The sequence below is a fragment of the Trachypithecus francoisi genome, unplaced genomic scaffold (genome assembly GCF_009764315.1).
Source record: "Trachypithecus francoisi isolate TF-2019V2 unplaced genomic scaffold, Tfra_2.0 Lachesis_group13, whole genome shotgun sequence".
Classification (NCBI taxonomy): domain Eukaryota; kingdom Metazoa; phylum Chordata; class Mammalia; order Primates; family Cercopithecidae; genus Trachypithecus; species Trachypithecus francoisi.
Window position 1 is genome coordinate 72,962,633 of NW_022681458.1, and position 22,454 is coordinate 72,985,086.

At 36.8% G+C, this 22,454-nt stretch overlaps 1 protein-coding gene across 2 annotated transcripts in view; it reads left to right on the forward strand.

Moving 5' to 3' along the window:
* The window catches only part of LRP2 (LDL receptor related protein 2), a 221,836-nt gene that overhangs the window by 36,014 nt on the left and 163,368 nt on the right, over positions 1-22,454 (forward strand). For both annotated transcript variants that reach the window (XM_033231218.1, XM_033231219.1), the window contains exons 2-4: positions 4,492-4,599; positions 6,475-6,597; positions 12,143-12,259. In XM_033231218.1, the coding sequence (XP_033087109.1) occupies positions 4,492-4,599; positions 6,475-6,597; positions 12,143-12,259 (348 nt within the window). The remainder of the gene's footprint in view (positions 1-4,491; positions 4,600-6,474; positions 6,598-12,142; positions 12,260-22,454) is intronic.

Consider the following 22,454-nt stretch of genomic DNA (forward strand, 5'->3'; position numbering starts at 1 on the left):
CCTCGCCCGGCTAGTTTTTTTGTATTTTTTAGTAGAGACGGGGTTTCACCATGTTAGCCAGGATGGTCTCGATCTCTTGACCTCGTAATCCACCCGTCTCGGCCTCCCAAAGTGCTGGGATTACAGGCTTGAGCCACTGCGCCCGGCCTACTCTGTTAACTTTGGACAATGTTCCATTGACTACCACTTGCCTTTATCTTATAAGAAGAGAATTTATGGAAGGAAAAGGAAACTTACAAGGAAAGGGTAAAAGAATGAAACTGCTATTATTATGACTCAATGTTTTTTTCTTTCTTTTTTTTTTTTTTAATAAAAACTTCTAGATATTCCTCTTTTTCAGATTATTCCAGATTCCATTTTTCTTTCTATGGATTTAAGATAGTAAATTTCTATTTAAAGTCTCATTGTTTGCTCTGATAGCTTTTATATCTCTGATATATTATGGTCTCAGCAGGCTGAGTTTTACAAAGAGAATTCTACACTTCCTGACGAACATGCATTAGCTATTCCATGAGCACCCGGTGCTGTGCCAGAGGCTGTAAATGACACAGAGGAATGTTCTCAATCCAGTGTTGTTCCTTGCTGTGGAAAACAAACAGGCAAATGACTTCTCTTCTCTGGGTGCTATCTGTTACTCTAATATCTTATCTTAACACATTCTTAGTCCAACCCTTACCCAGGAAGCTTGGAATATGGCTACTTATGAAGAAAGGATTACTCTTGTTTTTTTTTTTTCCTAGCTTTGGGCTCTTTATGAGGTTGAGGTTGGGAAACAAGTTTATTCCTACGTCTAATATAAATTTTACTACAGATATCAAAATGCTTAAATTTTTTTTTTGCATTGCTTTTGATTGCTGCAATTTTTCCTAAGCCCAATAATTTTTTAATGCTATGTTAGTCACCAAGTAGACTACTCTTTTTCTCCAACTGAAGTATATGAGCACTATGGATTCTACGCCAGCCCAATAATGAACTCAGTTAATGTTAACTGAGAGCAGCTTTGGGGGTAAAAAATCAGATTTTTCCATTCATTCTTGAGTTTAGTGGAATAAACTTTTTCTTTTGGTGAAAGGAAACATAGAGTAGTGGTCAAGTAGCACGAATACTGGAATCAGAACTGTCAGATTCAAATCCTTGCTTTGCACACATTTGCTGTTGGATCTTGGGCAAGTTACTGAATTGCTCTGTTCTTCAATTTATTTATTTGCAAAATGTTCATAATAACAGCATCTATTTCATAGGGTTATTATGAGGATTAAATGAGCTAATGTTGGCAGAGCACTTAGAATGATGTGTGCCATTTAAGCACCATATGAGTACTTCTTTTCATCTTTGCATCATCTATTCTGATTCATGGGACAGGCAGGGGTTAGTGCTGGAGAGATAGGGTGTTCATTTGGTTCTAATGGTTCCTTTGCGATGATTGCCTGGTTCTTAACAAAATGTTTTTATTTCAATGTGGATTGTATTTTCCTCCTTTCATCCTTGGTTTTTACTAGAGGGATTTTTTTTTCTTTTTTAAAATCAGGCAGCCCCCAAACCAGAGAGGCTCCTGGAGAATGTTTTAAAGTTACGTAAATGATTGTTTGCAAGGGTACTTCTTGGCTAAAACTGGATTGGTTGAATATGGCAGTTTTGAGACTATTTTCTGAACAAAGTTTTAAAACTGGCTCTATGTGGATTTTTTTTTCTCCCTGTGGGTGGCTCCAATGTATGAAATCATCCCCCCCCTCTTTTTTTAAAACTTCAAATACTTAAATAACAAAAAGGTAGATAATATCTAGATAAAACTTTTGGAGGGCTTGTGAATAAAGGCTACTTATTTAAAACAAAACACTCAAAATAAAGTGCATATGGACCAACTGAAGTCAGGGGCATTTGCAATTGTTATTAGACCTAATCCAGACCTTTCCACTAGTGGTTTATATTTGGTTTATTTTTAAACAACACATACTCCCTTTATGAGAGAATGAGCTTCTGAGGCCAGTGAAGCATTTGGCTGATTGCTGAGAGGTCAGCCAGCAATGATAAAGTATCAGTTTGTTTTTTCTGGAGAGATATTTCCAAACAATAGTCATTTGGGAGTTAGAAACAGGCATCGAAGTTACTACTGAAAAGGTGAATTTGACAAATGAATTATAGATCTGTTGATAAACTGAGTAAATTGGATTTGATATATTAGATAATGGAGTGAGGAGATCAAGTGTGAAAATCACTGCCTATAAAAATTACTTAATCGCAACATTTCCCCATTAGTTTCATTTTTCACATGTGTGATTTTAAATAACTGACTTCAAAGTGTTTTATAAAATGACTTTTGGGTCTCTATTTTGTTTTCTTTTCATGATATGTTTAACTTGGCATTTTAGCTTGGCAAAAACAAACAAGTCCCCCCACCCCACTCCTAAAAAATGGGACTTGTAATAAAAGTTGCTTAAGAAATAGCATTAATTATATATATTTTCAAAACAGGCAATATATATTGTTCTGATAATTTCCTCCTAAGTACTCAGTCTCTACGTTTATACTTTTCTTTTCTCCATAGCAATATGAAACTGTCTGTAAGAGGACTGTTCTTTATGATTGTTATAATTTTTCAACCAGAAGATACTACCTTTACAACCTCAGATACTAAGGGAGACAAATACACTGAACTTACAAATGTATTATGTTGGATTACTAACAATAGACCTAATTGATAAAAGTGATTTAATATATGTTGTGTTAATAGCTAAACCTCCAAAGCCTCTAATCTCCCATGGAAATATTGCTTTGTAGAACAAAATCCAATGAGAAGTTCTGGGATTCCAGAGTGAATTTGTACATTCCTTAGGGGCATTTTTGCAAGGGAGGTTGTTGTGCTTTAAAGGTAGTTGATAAGAGACCTGCACCACCAACCCCAGACCTGCACCACCAACCACCATCATGCATTAGTCTATAGAAGGTATTTGGGTGTACGTACTCCTGTACCACTCGGTACCACCATTTAGCCAAGCGAAGTTTCTGACCATTTGCAGCATACATTATAAATCAGGATGTCACTACCAGACAATCAGATTTGAACATTCCATGAACAAAGTAGCCTATATACCCTAGAAATAGATCACTTAACTATGTTTATGTCATGCTGTTGATATGTCTGCATTTACACAAATCAGGACAGCACATTGCTTATTTATTTTAGGAGTAGGTAATTGATCTGTATATTTACCTAATTTTGGTTAATTAGGCAAAAATTGAAATGGGTAATTTAGCATGATTGCTTAAATACATGGGGAAGATATAATTATTCTTCCAACTCCAAAAATTGCTCCTTTATCCCATGAGTTTGTGAAAGAGTAAAATAATTTTGAGTCTTTAAGTGGGGCTAGTAGTGGCTGCTCTCTTTGAAAAAATTTTCTGTGTGGCACATAATGCTTGGGAAGGTCACTGGCCAGGTATTTGGGGAACTATGTCCCTTGGGGAGACCTAGGAAAATCACAGGATATATTTGTTCAGTGAAGTGAGCTTGTTTAAGTTATATTGTCCTTCCAGTATCACTAGGGACTATAACTGCCACTTGGGCTGTCAAACTTTTGGTGTCAAGTTTGTATACTCTGGTTGGCTGCAGAGATTTTGTTTTGTTTTGTTTTTGGCTCTTTGGTTTAAAAAAATTGTTTGCAGAGATGAGCTTATAGATCTGGCAAGTTATAATTTAATTTTTAAAAATTAAGACAAAATATTAGTCTGAATCTAAGAATGAAAGGCCATAACCTGCTGTATATGATTTAGTAATAAAAAATCACTTAAAAAATAAGGCGAGGAACTCAAAAAAGTATTGTCAAGCAAATGAAAAGTTACTCATGATGTTATCAATCAGAGATAACCACTGTTAACATTCTGGTCTTTTTTATGCTGTTTTTTTTTTTTTCTTTGCATATGTAACTCTGTTATCAGTAAAAATTTACATCCTTGTTTTTGTTACATTATATTATGAGTATTTTTCTAAGTACTTAGAATTTCTCCATAACCGTTTTATAAGTTACTAATATGTCAAAAAGAGATGTAAAAAAAATAATCCTTTTATTGTTGGACATTTAGGAGATTTGCAATTTCCTTTGTTACAAATAATGTTGTGATGAAAATCTTTATACATACATTTTTGTCTACTTCTTTGATTTGTTCCTTAGGAAAAAAATCCTTGAAGTAAAAGTACTAAATTAAAGATCAAGTGTTTTTAAAAAGCAAGATACATGTTGTCAAACAGCTTTCCCAATGAGTTCCATCAAGGTATACACTAATCAACTATGTATGAAAATCACTCTCTTCCTGTGGATATTCAAATAAATATTTTTATATTATCATTGAGAGAATGTTTTCCTAATTTTCTAATTTGTATTTCTTTGATTATATAATTAGTTGAATAATTTTTCATTTTTATCAAAAATTTATATTTCTTCGGTTAAATATCTGCATGGCATACGTTTTTAAAATTTCTGTCTGTTATTGCAGAATGTGACAGTGAGCATTTTCGCTGTGGAAGTGGGCATTGCATCCCTGCAGACTGGAGGTGTGATGGGACCAAAGACTGTCCAGATGACGCGGATGAAATTGGTTGTGGTAAGTGAGGAGGGGCCAGGCTAAGTTCTATTTTGAGTAATGTAAGTGCTTCATGGTGATTTCACCTGCAACAAAGAGAAGAGTATGCCTTTTAGTGACAGAGCCGGGTCTGGGCCAAAGTCTTTTGAGATCTGTGTGGTTAAATAGAGAACTGGTGGCATTAACAATAATTTCATTCCCTTCTGAGGTAGGGGTTCAATTCACATTGATGATAGAACATTAGTTTCTATCTCACCCTTATCCCTGACCACAACTTCAATATGGAAACATATTTGGGTGCAGTTTTCTGAAGCCTGTAAGTCATTATTACTGATATTCACTCTGTGAATTTTGTGCACCCACAAGAACAAACAAAAAATGTTATCTGAACTACTATGATTTGTAAGTCAGGGAGGAGTCCATTTTTATGTAAAGGATGTAGAGTAACTTGTTGGAATTACCAAAAAGAAATCACATAATTGGTTAGTGTGATTTATGTTTTTTAAAAATTCTAGTTTAAAAAAATTTTAAAAATATGATAATGTAGTAAACCTCAAATCTAATTAATTATTAAATGACTTTCACATACATTTTGTCATTTAGTTTTCTCACTAATCTTCTGAGGTAGGTTTCAGATTAGGAAATTGAGACTTGGAGAAGTTAAGTCATTTATTAAAGTTCTTACAGTTGGTAAGTCTGTGCACAGATCCCGTTGCTCTTCCCAACTTCCCATAGGTGATCAATCATACATCTGCAATTTCCTTCATTTCAGCAGGTGAACTAATGAAGGTTATCTTTCAAAAATCAGGAAAGCAGGTGAAAATTTTTTGTTTTGAATTGTTGGCCATCTTATAGCATACCATAGCAGTCAAACTTTGGTGTGTCATTTAGATGACAATGCATTTGAAAATGGGAGGAAGGGTAAGGACTGGATCCTGTACAGTGCTCCTCAAACGCTCATGCACAAATGGATCACCTGGGAGCTCATTAAAGTGCAAATTTGGATTCCATATTTTGAGGTGGGACCTGAACTTCTGCATTTCTGTAAACTTCCTGCTGATGTTGATGCTGCTTTGCGGACTACACTCTGAACAAGGGACTAAACTATATTTGTAGAGACACGATCATGTGCTAACTGTTTGCCTCCACTGGGCTTACTGAGTTCATTTTGATTAAACAATAAAAGCAAAAAGGCAAGAGCAGTGTATCTGGGGTAAAGGAATAAGTGAACAGCTATGCCAACAATTCTTCAGAGATTGTTACCTGTATTATATTTTATTGACCTGTAAAAATAATAACAATAACAACAATACCAATGACGATAGTGAGAGCAACTAACATTACATGGTGCTTTCACATACATTATTTAACTTATTTTCACAACAAACCGTGAGATGAGTATAGTCCCCATTTTATGATGCATACATTGAGGTTCAGAGAACCTGCCAAAGATCCTAAAGCAAGTAAATCATGGAAATAATAATTATTTGATTCTGGGGTTTCTTTTCCAAATCTCATGAATTTTCCAGTTCATCATGATACTTTACTATTAGTTATTATGAAATGAATAGTTTAACAATAACTCATGATTAATTTTTACTTGAGTGAAGCTTTTAATCTAACACCATTACCATAATTTGTGTGTATGTCTGCTGTTTGTTTTATTCTCTGTGTTTTTAAGTTGCTTTGGTTCATGAGTTTGTTGTGATGCTGTTGCTGAGTTTATCTGAAAGTGAACTCTGGCATCCATAGACTCTAGTATAAGGGTTGTTTACTATTTGCCTTCAAATAAATTGAACAGCAGTTGACATGATACGCTCTTCTGGAACAAGCATTGCTTGCTAGTATAGTGGGGAGGATGATTGCCATAATGAGTTCTCTTTTGGTTTGTTTTAGCTGTTGTGACCTGCCAGCAGGGCTATTTCAAGTGCCAGAGTGAGGGACAATGCATCCCCAACTCCTGGGTGTGTGACCAAGATCAAGACTGTGATGATGGCTCAGATGAACATCAAGGTTGCTGTAAGTATTTGGAGAGGAATCTTGCTTGGCTTTGTGGACACCTAAAACCCAACCTGTCACAGAGAGGTTACACATTATGGGATGATTCTTTATAAATGTGGAGCGGGGCCTTAAATCATAAGGGAACCTATGCCAGCAATCTCATTCAGGGGTTGGATGATATTGAAAGTACAGATGTACTGAAGAATTATGAATATACCCCAGCAATTTGGAAATGAGATAGGTTTCCAGTCTTTAATTTTGATTATGTTATGCTCAAGAAAGAAACCAAATATTTATTGGTGTGTATAGCTGGGTGTCTTCATGTGTGTGGTTGACAGCTGAATGAGTCCTTTGGCTCTGTGGCATACTTTGTATTCAAACTTTCCACCCCCTCTGCCCCAATATTAAACTCTCTTCTTTTTGACTTAGTGGAAGTAGGTAGGTCTTTGGAGGGCTTCTTGGTGGTTACTTCAGTGACTGCTGCTGCAGCCACCATAGGATGAGTTGGAACAAGAAAGAAAATAGTAGCGATGAAGCAGATCTTGGCAACTGAGGCATCCCTGGACATTGAGGTGGTTTGGTTCAGTTACCTCGAAAAAACCTTTAAATTCTAATTTCTTTGGGATCAAACTGGAAAAGACTGTTTTAATAGGTTTAAAGATAATTTTATTTTATTTATTTTTATTTTATTATGATTTTTAGAGTCAGGGTCTCACTCTCTCACCCAGACTGGAGTGCAGTGGTGCGATCACAACTCACTGCAGCCTCAAACACCTGGGCTCAGGTAGTCCTCCTGCTTCAGTCTCCTGAGTAGCTGGGACTATAGGTGTGCACCACCATGCCCAGCTAATTTTTAAATTTTTTGTAGAGATGTGATCTTGTTACGTTGCCCAGGCTGGTCTGGAATCCTGGGCTAAAGTGATCCTCCTGCCTTGGCCTCCCAAAATGTTGGGATTATAGGCATGACCCACTATGCCTGGCCTGAAAGTAATTTCAGATGAGAGTCATGTCGGGCAAATATAAGATGGTGACCTGTGAGCAATTTGTCTATCATGTGTATCATTCCATTCCTTTCTCTATTAAGGAGATTTGTATAATTTAAAATCATTCTTGTATCATTACGGATGTTGTTGGCTGCAAGGAAAGAAAAACACAACTCACAAAAGTTAAACAAAAAGGGGATTTATTAACTCACATAATAAGAAGCCTAACTGTAGGATTGTTCTAGGGTTGATTAATTCCCAGCTCAGTAACATTATCCAGTTTTTCCTCACTCTTTTGCTCTGCCATATTTATCCTATTGGCCTTTCTTGATTGCGTAAAAGCTGCTCAAGTCTCAAAATTTGCATCCTGAAGACTTGACATTCTCTCAAGTAGAGAGGAGGTTCTTAATAAATACATACTAAGTGCATAAATGATGGGTTGTTCATCTTTTGGCTATATAGTTTTGAGTTTATTTTCCCTTATTCCTCTCACAGAGTGGGAAGAAAGCTGAGCTTTATTTTGTGATTCAGTGTGTGGTGGATGACCCTTTGCTAATAATAATACAGAGGGGATTGGAACTACTAAGGGCAACTGCTTGGGAGAAGAGGCTGGAGATAAGTTTATAGCAGTCATTTTAAAACAATATTGTGTATCATTTTAAATGACCATGGATTTCATAAGGCAATTCTCCCATTTTTAATGATATAAAAATTCTCCATTAGATATCTTTTAACCACAAACAGAATATGCCACCTCTGTGTTCACTAAAGTCACCAGAGAACTCCTAATTGCCAATGGGCACTTTTCCTTCCTTGTCACACTGAATGGGCATTTTGACTGCACTTGACTCTGGAGACCATTCCTCCTTCTTGACACCACTCCCTTGGCTGCCATGACTCCCAGCAGTCCTGGCTCTCTTTTGAGCTGCTTTGGTCATTCCATTTTATTTTCCTCTTCTACTCAGACCTTGAGTATTGGTGTTGCTCAGAGCCCTGCGCTGAGCGGCTTTTCTCATTCTAGATAATCTCAGGATAGTCTCATCATTCTCATGATTTTAGTGACCCTCTGTGGCCTGATGAGACCTAAATCTGTGTTTACAACCCAGAGTTTTGTCCACACTTCAGTCTTTTATACTCAACTACCTTTGAACCTCTGCAAGGTGCCTTGAACTCAAGGTGTCCCAACTGAAAATAATCATCTTCCTTCCTGAACTGGATTTTCCTTCTATATTTGCTAGGCTACATATTTTATCTTTATTAATATAAATAGCATTTAACCCACTATGAGGCACTGGCAGAAAATACGAAATCAGTCTTAAATTATCGGAAATAGGCAGATGGAAGCTCTTTTACTTGTTGAATTTGTGAAACATATTTCAAAATGAAAATATTTTATTAGATGAAGAAAGATTGCTGTAAGTGACATGAAATATATAAACAATTAGCATGAAAAGGCTATCACAATCCCCTAAGCACCCACGCCAGAAGCTTGGAAGTTATTCTTGATTCCTTCCTCTTTTTCACTGCCCACATTGAATCACCAACTCCTGCCTAAGTTGCCTTATAAATATTTCTAAAGTTCATCTCTTTATTTCTCTCTCTATTTTTTTTTTGTAAGGACAGTTTTTTTTTTTTTTTTTTTTGAGACAGGGTCTTGCTCTGTTGCCCAGGCTGGAGTGCAGTGGTGCAATCATGGCTCACTGTAGCCTTGACCTCCTGGGCTCCAACGGTCCTCCCACTTCTCAGCCTCCTGAGTAGCTGGGACTATAGGCACATGGCACCACACCTGGCTAATTTTGTATTTTTTTTGTAGAGATGGGGTTTTCCCATGTTGCCCAGGCTGGTCTCCAACTCCTGGCCTCAAGTAATCCACCCACCTTGGCCTCCCAAGTGCTGGGATTATAGGTGTAAGCCACCATGTCTGGCCCATCTCTTTATTTCTGCTCCCACTGCCAACATCTCTCATTTGGGTGTCAGCAGTAGCCTCTGGGTTGGCCTCCCTGCCTCCAGTCCTGTGCATCCTTAGATTCTCTCTGACACTGATGTTGATCTAACTAAGATTCTTTGGTAGCTCTCCATTAATTCCAGGAGAAAGTTCCAATTCCCTAACATGGTTTACAGTGGCTTCCAGGATGTGGCTGGTGCTTATTTTCCTATGTCTGTCATTTGCTATTCTTGCCCTGAAGTGGCCACTTGGGCACAGCAGTGCTTTCAGTTCCTGTGGGCGTGCCATGCTGTGTCCTAGCCTTTTGTGTCTGTGCAAGCTGCCTGAATGCTGAATGCTCGGTGCTAGATGGTTCTTCTTTGCTTTTGGCCTACCTGACTGCTGCTTCTTTAAGACCCAGGGAGGTATCACCTTTTCAAGGAAACTGTCCCCATGCATGTTCCCATCCCAGAGTGCATTAAGTTCCCAGATTGATGGTTCTATCATTCCTGTGTGCCTATAGTCCATTTTCATAACTGTTTTCTACTTACTCCTTAAAGTGTCCCCTAGAAGACTGTGAGCTTCTTGAGGGTAGGGATTGTGCCTTATTCATTTGCAGATTCCCATATTGCTATACTGTGTGGTACATAATAGGCCCTCAACAGATGTTTGTGTAATTAATGAATAGATGAATCTCAGCATTAGATTGGTTGATGGATTATATAATTTTAATTTGTTTCCTCACATTTGAATGAGCTTTTAATTGCTCCTTCATAAGCCCTTTGAAAACCTAAGCACAAAATTTAGAATTATTTGGGCTTGATGTAAAGAAGAAAGCCAAGGTAATTGAAATAGTACTGATACCTGACCTAGTTTCTTTTCATATTTTGTTTGAGACACTCATGACTTCCCTTCTCGGGAATAAAAGAAAGTTCTTTAATTTTATGTGAAAATTGGCAATATATACTTAAATAAATTATATGGAAATTTAATGAGGAAGCATTAATCTCTTTAACCTTTTTCAGATAAAATTGTCTCTCTGCCATGGGCATAATTCAGACATTTAAGTGCCTTCTGGAAAAATCTACCTCTTCTACCTTTATTAATAGAAGTAAAATTGGACCCACAGGTATAAGGTACTTAGAGAAAATATGAAATTATTTAGTGTTAGAAATAGGCTGACTGGAAAAATTTTGTTTGCTATTCCAGAATTATATGACACCATTTTATTAATTAAACAGAAAGAAGGAACAAAATGACAAGGAAGATGTAATCAATTAAGCATGGAGAAGGGTGTTAATTATGGTTTTATAAAATATCTTATCACATGATAATTTTTTTATGTTTGAACTTTCAAGTACCACCTTGAAAACTGTCACTGTCTACTTACATTTTACATATTTTTTTTTTTTTAGAGACGGGGTCTTGCTTTGCTGCCCAGGCTGGAGTGCAGTGGCATGATTATAGCTCACTGTAACTACATAAAAAGAGAAGTTTTTTTTGGCTGAAGTGATCCTCCTACCTCAGCCTTCCGAGTAGCTGGGACTACAGCTACTTGAAAGTGAGCCACTGTGCCCAACTAAATTTTTTTTTTTTTTTTTTTTAAGATATAAGGATCTCACTATGTTGCCCAGGCTAGTCTTGAATTCCTGGCCTCAGGTAATCTTGCCTCAGTCTCCCGTAGCTGGGATTACAGGCACGAGCCATAGTGTCAGGTTTACTTGTTGTTTGAAAAGGTTTTTCATGTTAAGTTTTGGTCGTACATTCCTTATATCTAATATTATCAGAAAACCAAGTTTTGCTGAACCTAAATATCTATACTATATGTAAGTATAAGAAGCTCTGTAAAAATTGAGGGCAAACCGTTTTTCTTCCATCAGGGGATTATATTATAATTTTTAGTGGATCACGTTTCCCCCCAAAGCTCTTTGTATGTAGATGATTTAAAATCCTAAGATAAGATAATGTTACCATGTTATGGTAATTCCTGCCTCAGATTTACAGGATAGCTTTCACATCATGCTTGTGGGCATCAATTCACTAGATTTTATCTGTTTTATCTGGAGGCAAATTTGATGAACTGCTGATGCCCTGCTTTTACCTGTGTTAATCAACATGAGATAAAATCAAGCTAGCTTAAAATTTTTTTTTCCTCTTTATAAAATTGATGCATGGTCAATGTAAACAGTTTATAGAATAGAGGAAACTATATAGAAAAAATAAAATCACTCATATTCATATTCACACCACTCTGGAATAACTGCTATTAAAGCTTTGGTATATTTCCTTCTTGTTTATACTAGGATTTCAATGGGTGGGTTGGGGGGACCTTGCCCGTCCTTGGTTAATACCTATATCTGCAAAATTTTTATTTCATTAACCTTTTACCATATAGTTTAAAAATCTATATTGTATTCTTTACACATGTTGATAATGTAATTGTGTACGTAGCATGCTTGAGTGTGGACACTATTCTCTGGGCATTTTGATAATATTATACTTTTGCTTTTGCATTGTAAGCTCAGCTTGGTGGTAGCGGGTACTTTATCTTGTGTCCCTATGAACTTTATGCTTTCCAATATCCTTGTTAATGCCAATAGATTCGTCTGTGTGTAGCAATAATTATAAATTAAGTAATAATTTTTTCTCTTCACAGCACAAAGTACATGCTCAAGTCATCAGATAACATGCTCCAACGGTCAGTGTATCCCAGGTGAATACAGGTGCGACCACGTCAGAGACTGCCCAGATGGAGCTGACGAGAATGACTGCCGTAAGTCTGTTTTAGTCCTTGCACTGTATTTGGTTTCACCCTTGTCCCTTTGGCATTTTAATCAATTTGTTAGATTTGCTGATGGACATAAATGCCTACAGTATGCCTCTTGTTATTGCAATCTCTTGGCAGATTCTTTTGTGGATTAGAGGTGATGTTCTGATAAGAGTCTATTTTTAACAAGACATTCTAAGAGTGTTCTGCCTTAGTGCATCAAGTTTCTGTATTTTTTATGGTAAGAAACTTTTAACGTGAACATAGATTCCAACAGGAAGGATAAATACATCAAGTGCAGAATCTAGTTTGGTCAATTTTAACTGTTATTGCACAGCTATAGTAAGTTTCTAGGTCAAATTTCTCACTAGTTTTCCTGCTTTTATGGACTCAACATTTTTCAGATTATCTTTGGAAAAGTGTTCCATTTTGAAAATGGCTTTTCCTATAATAGCAGCATACTATGTCTGTCTGTAACTGATCACCACAAAGTAAGACATATAAATCATAGTACTCTATGTATAATGTATAAGTATTACCACACCAAAATAAGAAAGTGCAATCATAGTTCATTATGTAGTAACAGGTAAGTAAAGAATACTCTTCCTCTTTTGAGGCTTCTATAGAACTGTTAGGATACGAGAAGATAGGAATTAGTCTGCTGTGTCAGTCCTATAGTCCATATAATTGTCTTTAATGTGAGACATACCACAGTTTCTTTCTCTCTCTCTTTTTATTTTTTATTTTTTTGAGAAGGAGTTTCATTCTTGTTGCCCAGGCTGGAGTGCAGTGGTGTGATCTCGGCACACCGCAACCTCCGCCTCCCGGGTTCAAGCTATTCTCCTGCCTCAGCCTCCTGAGTAGCGGGGATTACAGGCGTGCGCCACCATGCCTGGCTAATTTTTGTATTTTTAGTAGAGATGGCATTTCACCATGTTGGTCAGGCTGGTGTTGAACTTCTGACCTCAGGTGATCCACCCGCCTTGGCCTCCAAAAGTGCTGGGATTACAGGCATGAGCCACTGTGTCTGGCCCCTAGTTTCTCTTAAAAGCTCTTACAGGTCTATCATTTATGAATTTTTCCATAAGTTCCTTGAGTTTTTAATATATATATATGTTTATATATATGTTTTTTGTATATATATATATTGTATATATTTCTGACAGGCCTTTTAGTGTACTCCTGCATTTCATAAGTTTACTATGTGCTATGTAAAGCAATAGTCATGTGTCATTTAATGAGGGGGACACATTCTGAGAAATGTGTTGTTAGGCAATTATGTTGTTGTGTGAACACGATAGAGTGTAGTTAAGCAAACCTGGATGGTCTAACCTACTGCACACCCAGGGTAAACAGTATATACCCTAGGCATTTACTCTTGCTCCTCGGCTGCAAACCTGCATACCATGTTACTGTGCTAAATACTATAGGCAATTGGAACACAATGTTAAGTATTTATGTATCTAATCATATGTAAACATAGAAAAGGTACAGCAAAAATATGGTATTATAATCTTAGGGGACCATTGTAGTACATGTAACCCATCCTGTTTGTCGTTGACCGAAAGAGCCATATGCGGTTCATGACTGTACTTCCTTTTGTTTGCTCTTAAATTTATATTTCAAACTTCAAGGAATTATCCCAGTATTCCATTAATTGGTGAGCAGATTTTTGTGTACCTTAGAAACCTTGATCATAAACTTTTCAGTTATTATTTTCAGTTATTATGTCTCCGACTGAAAATTTAAGGTTTTAGCCTATTCTCATGGGATATCTCCTCTATTGTTTTATAATTCTGATTTAATTTTAGTTCTCTGGATTGTCTCTAAATTCCTTCCTTTGATACAAATGGTTGATTTTACGCTTTCTGATAAAAGAGCTATCTTGTGTAAACTTTGTTAAACTTTCCAATATGGTGCCGTGACTAGGGTAGGAGCTAACATACGTTGATTATGGCAAGCACATTGTTTCTAGTCACTGTACATTTCAAACTATACTGTTCATGGAAGACATACTTGTATATGTGCAAAGGCAAGACCTATACTTCCATCCATACCGTGACCACATGGTGCATTTTTTAAAAAGATGCTTCTCCAGTGCTTTCTTCCTTGCATGTTATTTTTCTTTGAGAGAAGCGTCTGTGCTATTTGTCCTTGTCTCTCCATTTCCTTGCACAGTTCCTAGTATAGTTCTGTTCTAATTTTCATCTTAAATATTCTTATTTATCTATTTAATTATTTTTTATTTTACTTTAAGTTCTGGGGCACATGTACAGAATGTGTAGGTTTGTTACATAGATATACACGTGCCATGGTAGTTTGCTGCACATATCAACCCATCATCTAGGTTTTAAGCCCCATGTGCATTAGGTATTTGTCCTAATGCTCTCCGTTCCCTTGACCCCCACCCCCATGACAGGCCCCAGTGTGTGATATTCCCCTCTCTGTATACATGTGTTCTCATCGTTCAACTCCCACTTATGAGTGAGAACATGTGGTGTTTGGTTTTCTGTTCTTGTGTTAGTTTGCTGAGAATGATGGCTTCCAGCTTCATCCATGTCCTTGTAAAAGACATGAACTCATTCCTTTTTATGGCTGCGTAGTATTCCATGGTGTATATATGCTACATTTTCTTTATCCAGTCTATGATTGATGGGCATTTGGGTTGGTTCCAAGTCTTTGCTATTATAAATAGTGCTACAATAAACATACGTGTGCATGTGTCTTTATTTTTTGAAAGAGATTACAGTGTTTCCACTTTGGATTTACCTTCACTCTGGAAATTATGCAAAGAATTTAGACTAAACTCTGGCAAGTTTAGAGATGGTGGCATGTGTCTGGATGCCACAGAATAGCAAGTTCAGGGGTCAAGGATTCTCCTTTCAGTGCTTTGTAAAGCACACAGTAGGTTCTTCATTGAGGCAAATGAAGATATTTTTGATTAATAATAATGATAAATCGTATGTTATATTTTGTAGCATTTTGTAAATTTCAGAGCATTATTAAATTCTAGTTGTTACTATAAGGTTCCTTTATGAGGACAATAGGGCAAGCACTATTATAATGTCTTATGAATAAATGAAAACTTCAGAGAGAAGAGTGACTTGTTTGAGGTTGTATAATAGAGATAGGGCTTCATTTGTCTCCTAGTTCCAAGTATGGTGATTGCTCTTCGTGGAGGGCTTTATTTACAGAAGGAGAAAGTCCTATCTTGTACGAGTTAAGAGACCACCAGAGGCCTGTACCACCAGCCAAAAGTCTGTGTCTTTATCCCTTATTTACAAGTAGATGAAAATGAGTGCTTCCTTGCAAATGCAGTGGGACTAAAGGAATTGCTACTTTGGGGAAAATAAAAGTCAGCTGAAACAGAATGTTTGCAGCCAAGTCTAAAGTCACTAATACAACCGGCTCACAACTTTGCCAGTGAACCTTCTGGCAAAAACCTGGCAGGCTACGAATATGCAAGTAGCTGCTGTAAAAGGGAATGAAGCAGAGGAAGTGAGATTTATAAGCTATTATATCTGGGCAGGAGATTTTAATCAAGTTTTTTTAATTAAAAAAATTTAAGTACAAATAGTTGGTGAAATAATGATTCACTAAGGAAAGAAAACTAAATTTGGCTTATTGTTTCTGGAATCATGTAAGTTATGAACCCTTCAGGGCACATTGTGGCCCAAAATGAATCACATGCATGTAAGGGATTTTGCAATGAGGTATTCTTTCCTATTTCCCTCTACCTTGTTTATTGATTGCTAAGTTTCATTTATGAAAGAGTGTAAAAAATAAAATAAAAAAAAAACCTCAGAAATCAGGGGAAAGGTAGAAAGAATCTTCTTATTCTTTGTTAGTGCTTTGATCTGGTCTCAGTCAGATATGTACGAGAAGGAAATGAATGGCCTGGATCAAAGCCTTAGAAAATGCTAGTATAGGGGACGGGCCGCAGGAGTGGTCCCATTTTGTTTTCCTTCTTTGTTTAAAGCTCTTGTGGAAAATGGGAAAGGGAACTGCCAGTCACCGAGCACCAGCCACCATCTTGCCCACTTTTCACATCAATGCTGCAAGGCGGGTATGAGGACCAGCTCTGTTTTACAGAGAGTGTAAAGATTATCAAGATGTAAGAGTAGGGGAGCCAGGATTTTAACTTAGGTCTCAATCGTATGTCTGTGCTCTTAAAAGATTTTGCTTTAGGAATAGAAATGTGTAACTTATTTTTGTTTAAAGGTTACTTAGCTATTTTATTATTTTTACATATTATTGTCTAAACGTTTTTTAGTATGGAAGGTTTTTTTTTTAACATATACAAAAGCATGAATTGTATAGTGAACCCCTTTTTATGCATCAAATAATTACATCAATGATGAACTCATAACTAGTATTGTTTTATTCTCTTTATTATCCCCATTATTTTGAAGTATTTCTTAGACATTATATAATTCCACCTGTAAATATTTCAGTATTTGTCCCAAAAAATAAGGACTAAAACATAAACATAATATCATTATCACACCTAAAAATTAAACAACTCTTCTTTAAAATAATCAGATATCGAGTCCGTTTTTAAAATTCCCCAATCATCTTGTTATTTTTTACAGTTTGATTATTTAAATCGAAGTCCAAATAAAATATTTATGTTCAAGTTAGTTGATGTGTCTCATAAGCCTTTCAATTTGTGGGGTTTCCTTCTATTTCTGTTCTTTACCCCTTGCAATTTACTTGTTAAAAAAAACCCAGGTCACTTGTCCTGGAGTTTCCCACAGTCTGGGTTGTGCTCATTGTGTCCCCTGATGTCCTTTAACATGTTCTCTGTCCTCTGTATTTCCTGGCAATTAGTAGCTAGACCTGGAGCAGGGTTTCTCGACCTTGACACTAATGACATTTGGGACCGGACAGTTCTTTCGTGTGATTGTAGAATGTCTAACAGTATCCCTGACCTCTGTCCATTAGATGTCAGTAGCATTGCCCAGTTGTGACAATCCAAAATTGTCACAAAATTGTAAAGCACACAGTAGATTCTTCATTGAGGCAAATGAAGAAGATACTTTTGATTAATAATAATGATAAATCATATGTTATATTTTGTAGCATTTTGTAAATTTCAGAGCATTATTAAATTCTAGTTGTTACTGTTAGGTTCCTTTATGAGGACAATAGGGCAGGCACTATTATAATGTCTTATGAATAAATGAAAACTTCAGAGAGAAGAGTGACTTGTTTGAGGTTGTATAGTAGAGATAGAGCTTAATTTGTCTTCTAGTTCCAAGTATGGTGACTCTGGACATTGTCAAATGTCCTCCAGGAGCAAAATCATCCAGTTGAGAACCACTAATTTAGGAGACTGAACAGGTGCAAGGGTTTTCTTGGGGGGGGGCGGCGGAAACAAGAGAAGGCAAGAATACTTTATATGTAAATGTGTGTATTTTCATTAGGAGACACAGGATAGCTAGCTGTCTGTGATGTGAGTAGCCATTGATGATCATTGCTGAAATCCATTTAGTCATAGCAGTACTTAGTTATTTTAAATGCTGCATTAGGTATCTAACAGCTGTTATTAGTTGCTTTAAATTAGAATGTTTTCATGTGATCAAAGATTAAGTGAGACTTAGTCAGAAATCATCTTCATGAGACATGACACTTTATTATTTCTGCAGTGACGATGCATGGAAATCATTACTTGTGGACAAACTTAGAATCAGCCTGTGAATGGGGCTTTTGTTTTTCTATTTCTCAGAAATAGAATGGCCTATAGGAATGAATATATTAGGTACCTGGAAACCACCTAAAAATAGTAATGGATGTTGGAAAAACTCCAAAGAAGGACTCAATTCTTTCCTCCAATATTCAAAAGGATTAGGGAGCTTGATGTTGTGGTTCATAGCCCTGCCTGTCATTCCAGACCCCTACGTTGTAGTTCATACCCTTTCAAGCTTCTAAAATTAAGACACTGAGCTCCAAGACAGAGTACCTTGTGTCCATTCCAGGCATTCCTTTACAGAACAAAGAGTGGTGTGTAGGAGTCCTCTTAGGGAGGCAGGCAGGGAGAGAGGAGGTGAGAGAATGGTCGAGATGGTGAGGAAGGCGAGGGTATTAGGTCTCAACAAAAAGATTATTTTTGAGATAAATTTGGTATAGTATGAGAGATTCTTACTGCGTTTGGTCTTTTTAAAGTCTGCTTCATCTTTATATGCATAAGGTATTGGTGGTTATTTTACCCTTTTAGAAAAATTTCTGAATATATATGTGTGTGTGTGTGTGTATGTATGTGTGTGTGTGTGTGTGTGTGTGTATATATATATATATATATATATATAGCTGCGAAACAGGTAAAAGCTCATTTTCACCCTTAGTTCTTTTATTATTCAATCTGGTCATCTGTAAAATGGCATCTTATATTAAACGGCTTGTCAATTAACTTTTTTTTTTTTTAAAGGAACAGAGAGATTAAAAACTGTGGTCCATTTTACTTCTAATGGGATTAGCGTCAAGGAAAAACCACTCATGCAGGGTCTAAGATAAACATCAGAACAATGCAGCAATTATAGGTCATTCAATTAATATATTGAAGTGACTTTCAGTTGCTCAAAAATAGTACAGTTTTTTTCTGTTAAGTGAAAAGATTATTTTGCTTTTTCAAGCACCATATTAGAATGATTTTGGTGTGAATAAAACTATTGCTAATTATCGTTGGTTTGCAGCACTTCTCTTTTGTTACTTAGGAATGCCAAAGAAAGGGTAAAATCCCTGTTACAATGAAGGCTTTCTTGCCGGTAATCAGCAGTATTTGGTCTGCCTGCAACTGGGGCTGCTTTGTCTCAGAAGTTTTATTTCTATTGACTTTCTGGTCTTTAGAATTTAAACATTTTTCTTTATATCTCTAACTGCTGAAACTCCAGCTGAGGGAACAGTGGGAGGGGAATAAAGAAGATGCTTAAAGTCATTTTGTGGACTGCGAGAGTGCATGAAGAACATATTCTTCAAACTCAGTTCCACATTTAAGCTGCCCAATGAGCCTTGCCCTTGCCATTCTCTCTCTCCCTGAAGCTAGAAAGAAGAAGCAGGTGACTCTCCAAAGGACCCCATCTTACCTGTCACATCACAGATGTACCTTTTTAGCATTCTCACAATTGAGATAGGATTCAGAGCCCTGAAACCTGGAGGAAGGAGAGAAAACTCTCTTTTATTTAGTTTCCATCATACAAGGATGTTATAAACATCCGCCGTCTTTAAAAAGATCCTAAGATCCCTTTTAGCTGTTGCCAATTACTCTGCTCCCTTTAACAACAGAGTTTCCTAGCATTATCGTTAACGGCTGTTTCCATTTACTCGCGTCCTGTTTCTTTCTTTAAAAAAAATTTTTTTTTAACCTATGTAATATATCCAACTGATTGTCCTATTTTTTAGAACTCACTGAAAATAGTCCTTCATCTTCACCAATCTCCTGAAAACATTCTTTCAATGCTACCAATGACCGCCATTATGCTAAGCCGAATAGTTCTTGTTCAAATGTCACTTCTCAGAGAGCTAGTCCCCATAGTTACTCTTTACCTTTTACCCAGCTCTATTTTTGCAACTTTTTTTTCCCATTGCTACATTTACTTTAATAGCTGTAATTCCACTCTTCCCAAACAGAATGTCAGTTCCAGGAGAAATGGGATTTTATTTCATTCTTTAGTACCTTGCACACCTATAGGTGTGCAATAATTATTTTTGTATGGATTGATTAATAAAATGCTGTGGGAATTGCTACTTCACTTATAATTTTATTTACCTTTTAATTTAATTCTTAGCACAGTATCTATGAAGTCACATTTCAATAAATATATGTTGAATGCAAGAGAATTCTAATTAAGAAGAAGGCATCACTCTGTAGAATAACTGGTTTCCAGGATATTGACGTTCACCCAGCAATGATGTACTGATAAGTACTCAAATTATTTGGGGCTAGGTTTCCAGCAGGGAGGCTGAACCACGCCATTTCTAGTGATTGGAAAGTGGCTACTCTTATAATGCTGGGGTGCAGCTAGTTTTCCTGTCTCTTTGATTAGATTTTGTCTTTTGTTCTGCCCGGGTGGGTCCCTGGGAATAACTACTAAGGTATGGAACCATGGTGTTGTCTGGCCTTCAATGGAAACATGTAGCCCAGTGCCACTAAACATGACGTACATTATAAACATTTGTTTACCCCTTAGAAGGCATCTTACTTCTTTGTACTCTTCCTTGGAACATTTGATGCACATTTTTCCATCTTGTTGCTTGGCCACTTTTGTAATATAGCTTGTGTGAGGTTTTTTTTTTTTTTTTTTAAAGGAATTAGGAACTATGTCAGTTTTTATCTCCTTTGCAGTTTTTGGTGACAGCTCTGTGTATGGGAAGAAGGTAGTGCTGTGGATCTGGAATCCTTGCAGCAACGCTCTCAGGCACATTTCTAATTGAGGGCTAAGATTAGGTTGCCGTGGATAGAAACCAGCAAGGAGTCTGGGCCTTAAGACCCAGCTAGTACGAAGGGAGTGAGCTAAGTAAAACTAAATAATTTAGTTTGTTTCTCTTTTTGCTTTGGCTTCCTGAAAGCCACCCAGACTAAACTTGATGTTAGTTCAATTCTACTAGTCCTCGGGATGACCATATTTTCTTTCTCTTTCCAAGGTGCTGAATTTCTTTCTTTCTCTCTTTCTCCCTTCCTTCCTTCCTTCCTTCCTTCCTTCCTTCCTTCCTTCCTTCCTCCTTCCTTCCTTCCTTCCCTCCCTCCCTCCCTCCCTCCTTCCTTCCTTCCTTCCTTCCTTCCCTCCTTTCTTTTCTTTTTTTTCTGAATTTCTTTTTAAATAAATCTGGTTTTATATAACTTTTTATTGAAAGCTTTTTCAAATTACTTTTGGACAGAGGCAGGAAATACTTCTCTGTTTTTTTCCCTTGTATATTGCTACACTCCCTAGGAGCTAGTCCATGATGGCAGTCACTTTAGGGACTTGAAATTCACCAGGAATGGGGGCTTGGGGAGTGGTGGTGGTACCTTTGTGAGACTTTAACTTTATGGCCTGTTTTTTGGTATTGACTCTCCTGTTTTTCCTGGTACTCCTTCTGGAAAGTTGTTTTTCCTGTGTAGGTTTCCTAGAATTCCTAGATTATATCATACTGAAATACTTTGTTGACTATGCCATAAGTTGTGGGAAACTAGAGTTGGCCTCACTTCTCCCTTTTTCCTAATGTGGATGGGAAACTGACTGGCAGAAAGAAAATCTTCCCCTCTTCCTCTTGGGTTTCTCCTTTTTCTTGTCATAATCTCTTTTAAGAACTTCCTATTACCATTCCATTCAATTTCTTTCTTCTTTAATTTTTCGCTTCTTCCTGTTACTTACTCTGCAGCCTGTAAGTGGTAGTTGTATCTGTGGCAATGGTTAGTAACATGGGTTATGGAGCCAAGTTGCTTGGATTTGAATTCTGGCTCTCCAACTTTACCAGTTATGTGATCTTTCTCAAATTCCTTAACCTCTTAATGCCTCAAGTTCTTCCTCTATAAAATGGGAGTCATCATAGTATTTACTTCATGAGGTTGTTATGAAGATAAAATGAGTTTATACATATTGAGTACTTTGACACATGTCTGGCACATAGTTTTTAACATATGTTATTGATAATGATGATGATGATGATGATGATGATGATGATGATTGCTTGTTCAACTTTGTGGGTAGTACTTGCAAGTAAGTGCTCGTGGCCAAACTGGTAGATTCTTTCTGGCAAATCATTACATTGACTGGATTAATCTGTCTTGGAGCCAGAGTAAATAACATAAAGTAACTTATAAAGGACGACTCTAGGACCTTGAAAAGTCCCAGGTGTCTGGGCTGGACTTGTATCGGTAAGTTCTTTTGTGTGTGTGTTTCCCAATCTTGGCTTAAGTTTCCTAACCTACTTTTAAGATCCCTTCTTCATAATAATGGTCTTTTCTATGTTCTTTTCAGCCATGTTGTCAAATTGTGAGAATAAAACATGTCTACAGTCTTCCTGTCAAGATAATAATGAATAATGCCTTATATTTGTATCTTATTCTGCTGTATGATACTCTGCTTAAAATGAGTTCCATTCTAAGAGGTCTACAAGGTCTTCAAACTACATTTCTACACCCTCCTCCCTGATTATGTAAACAGAACTATAGCATGGAACTTTCTTGCTCCAAACCAAATCATTAACAGTGAAAAAATATAAA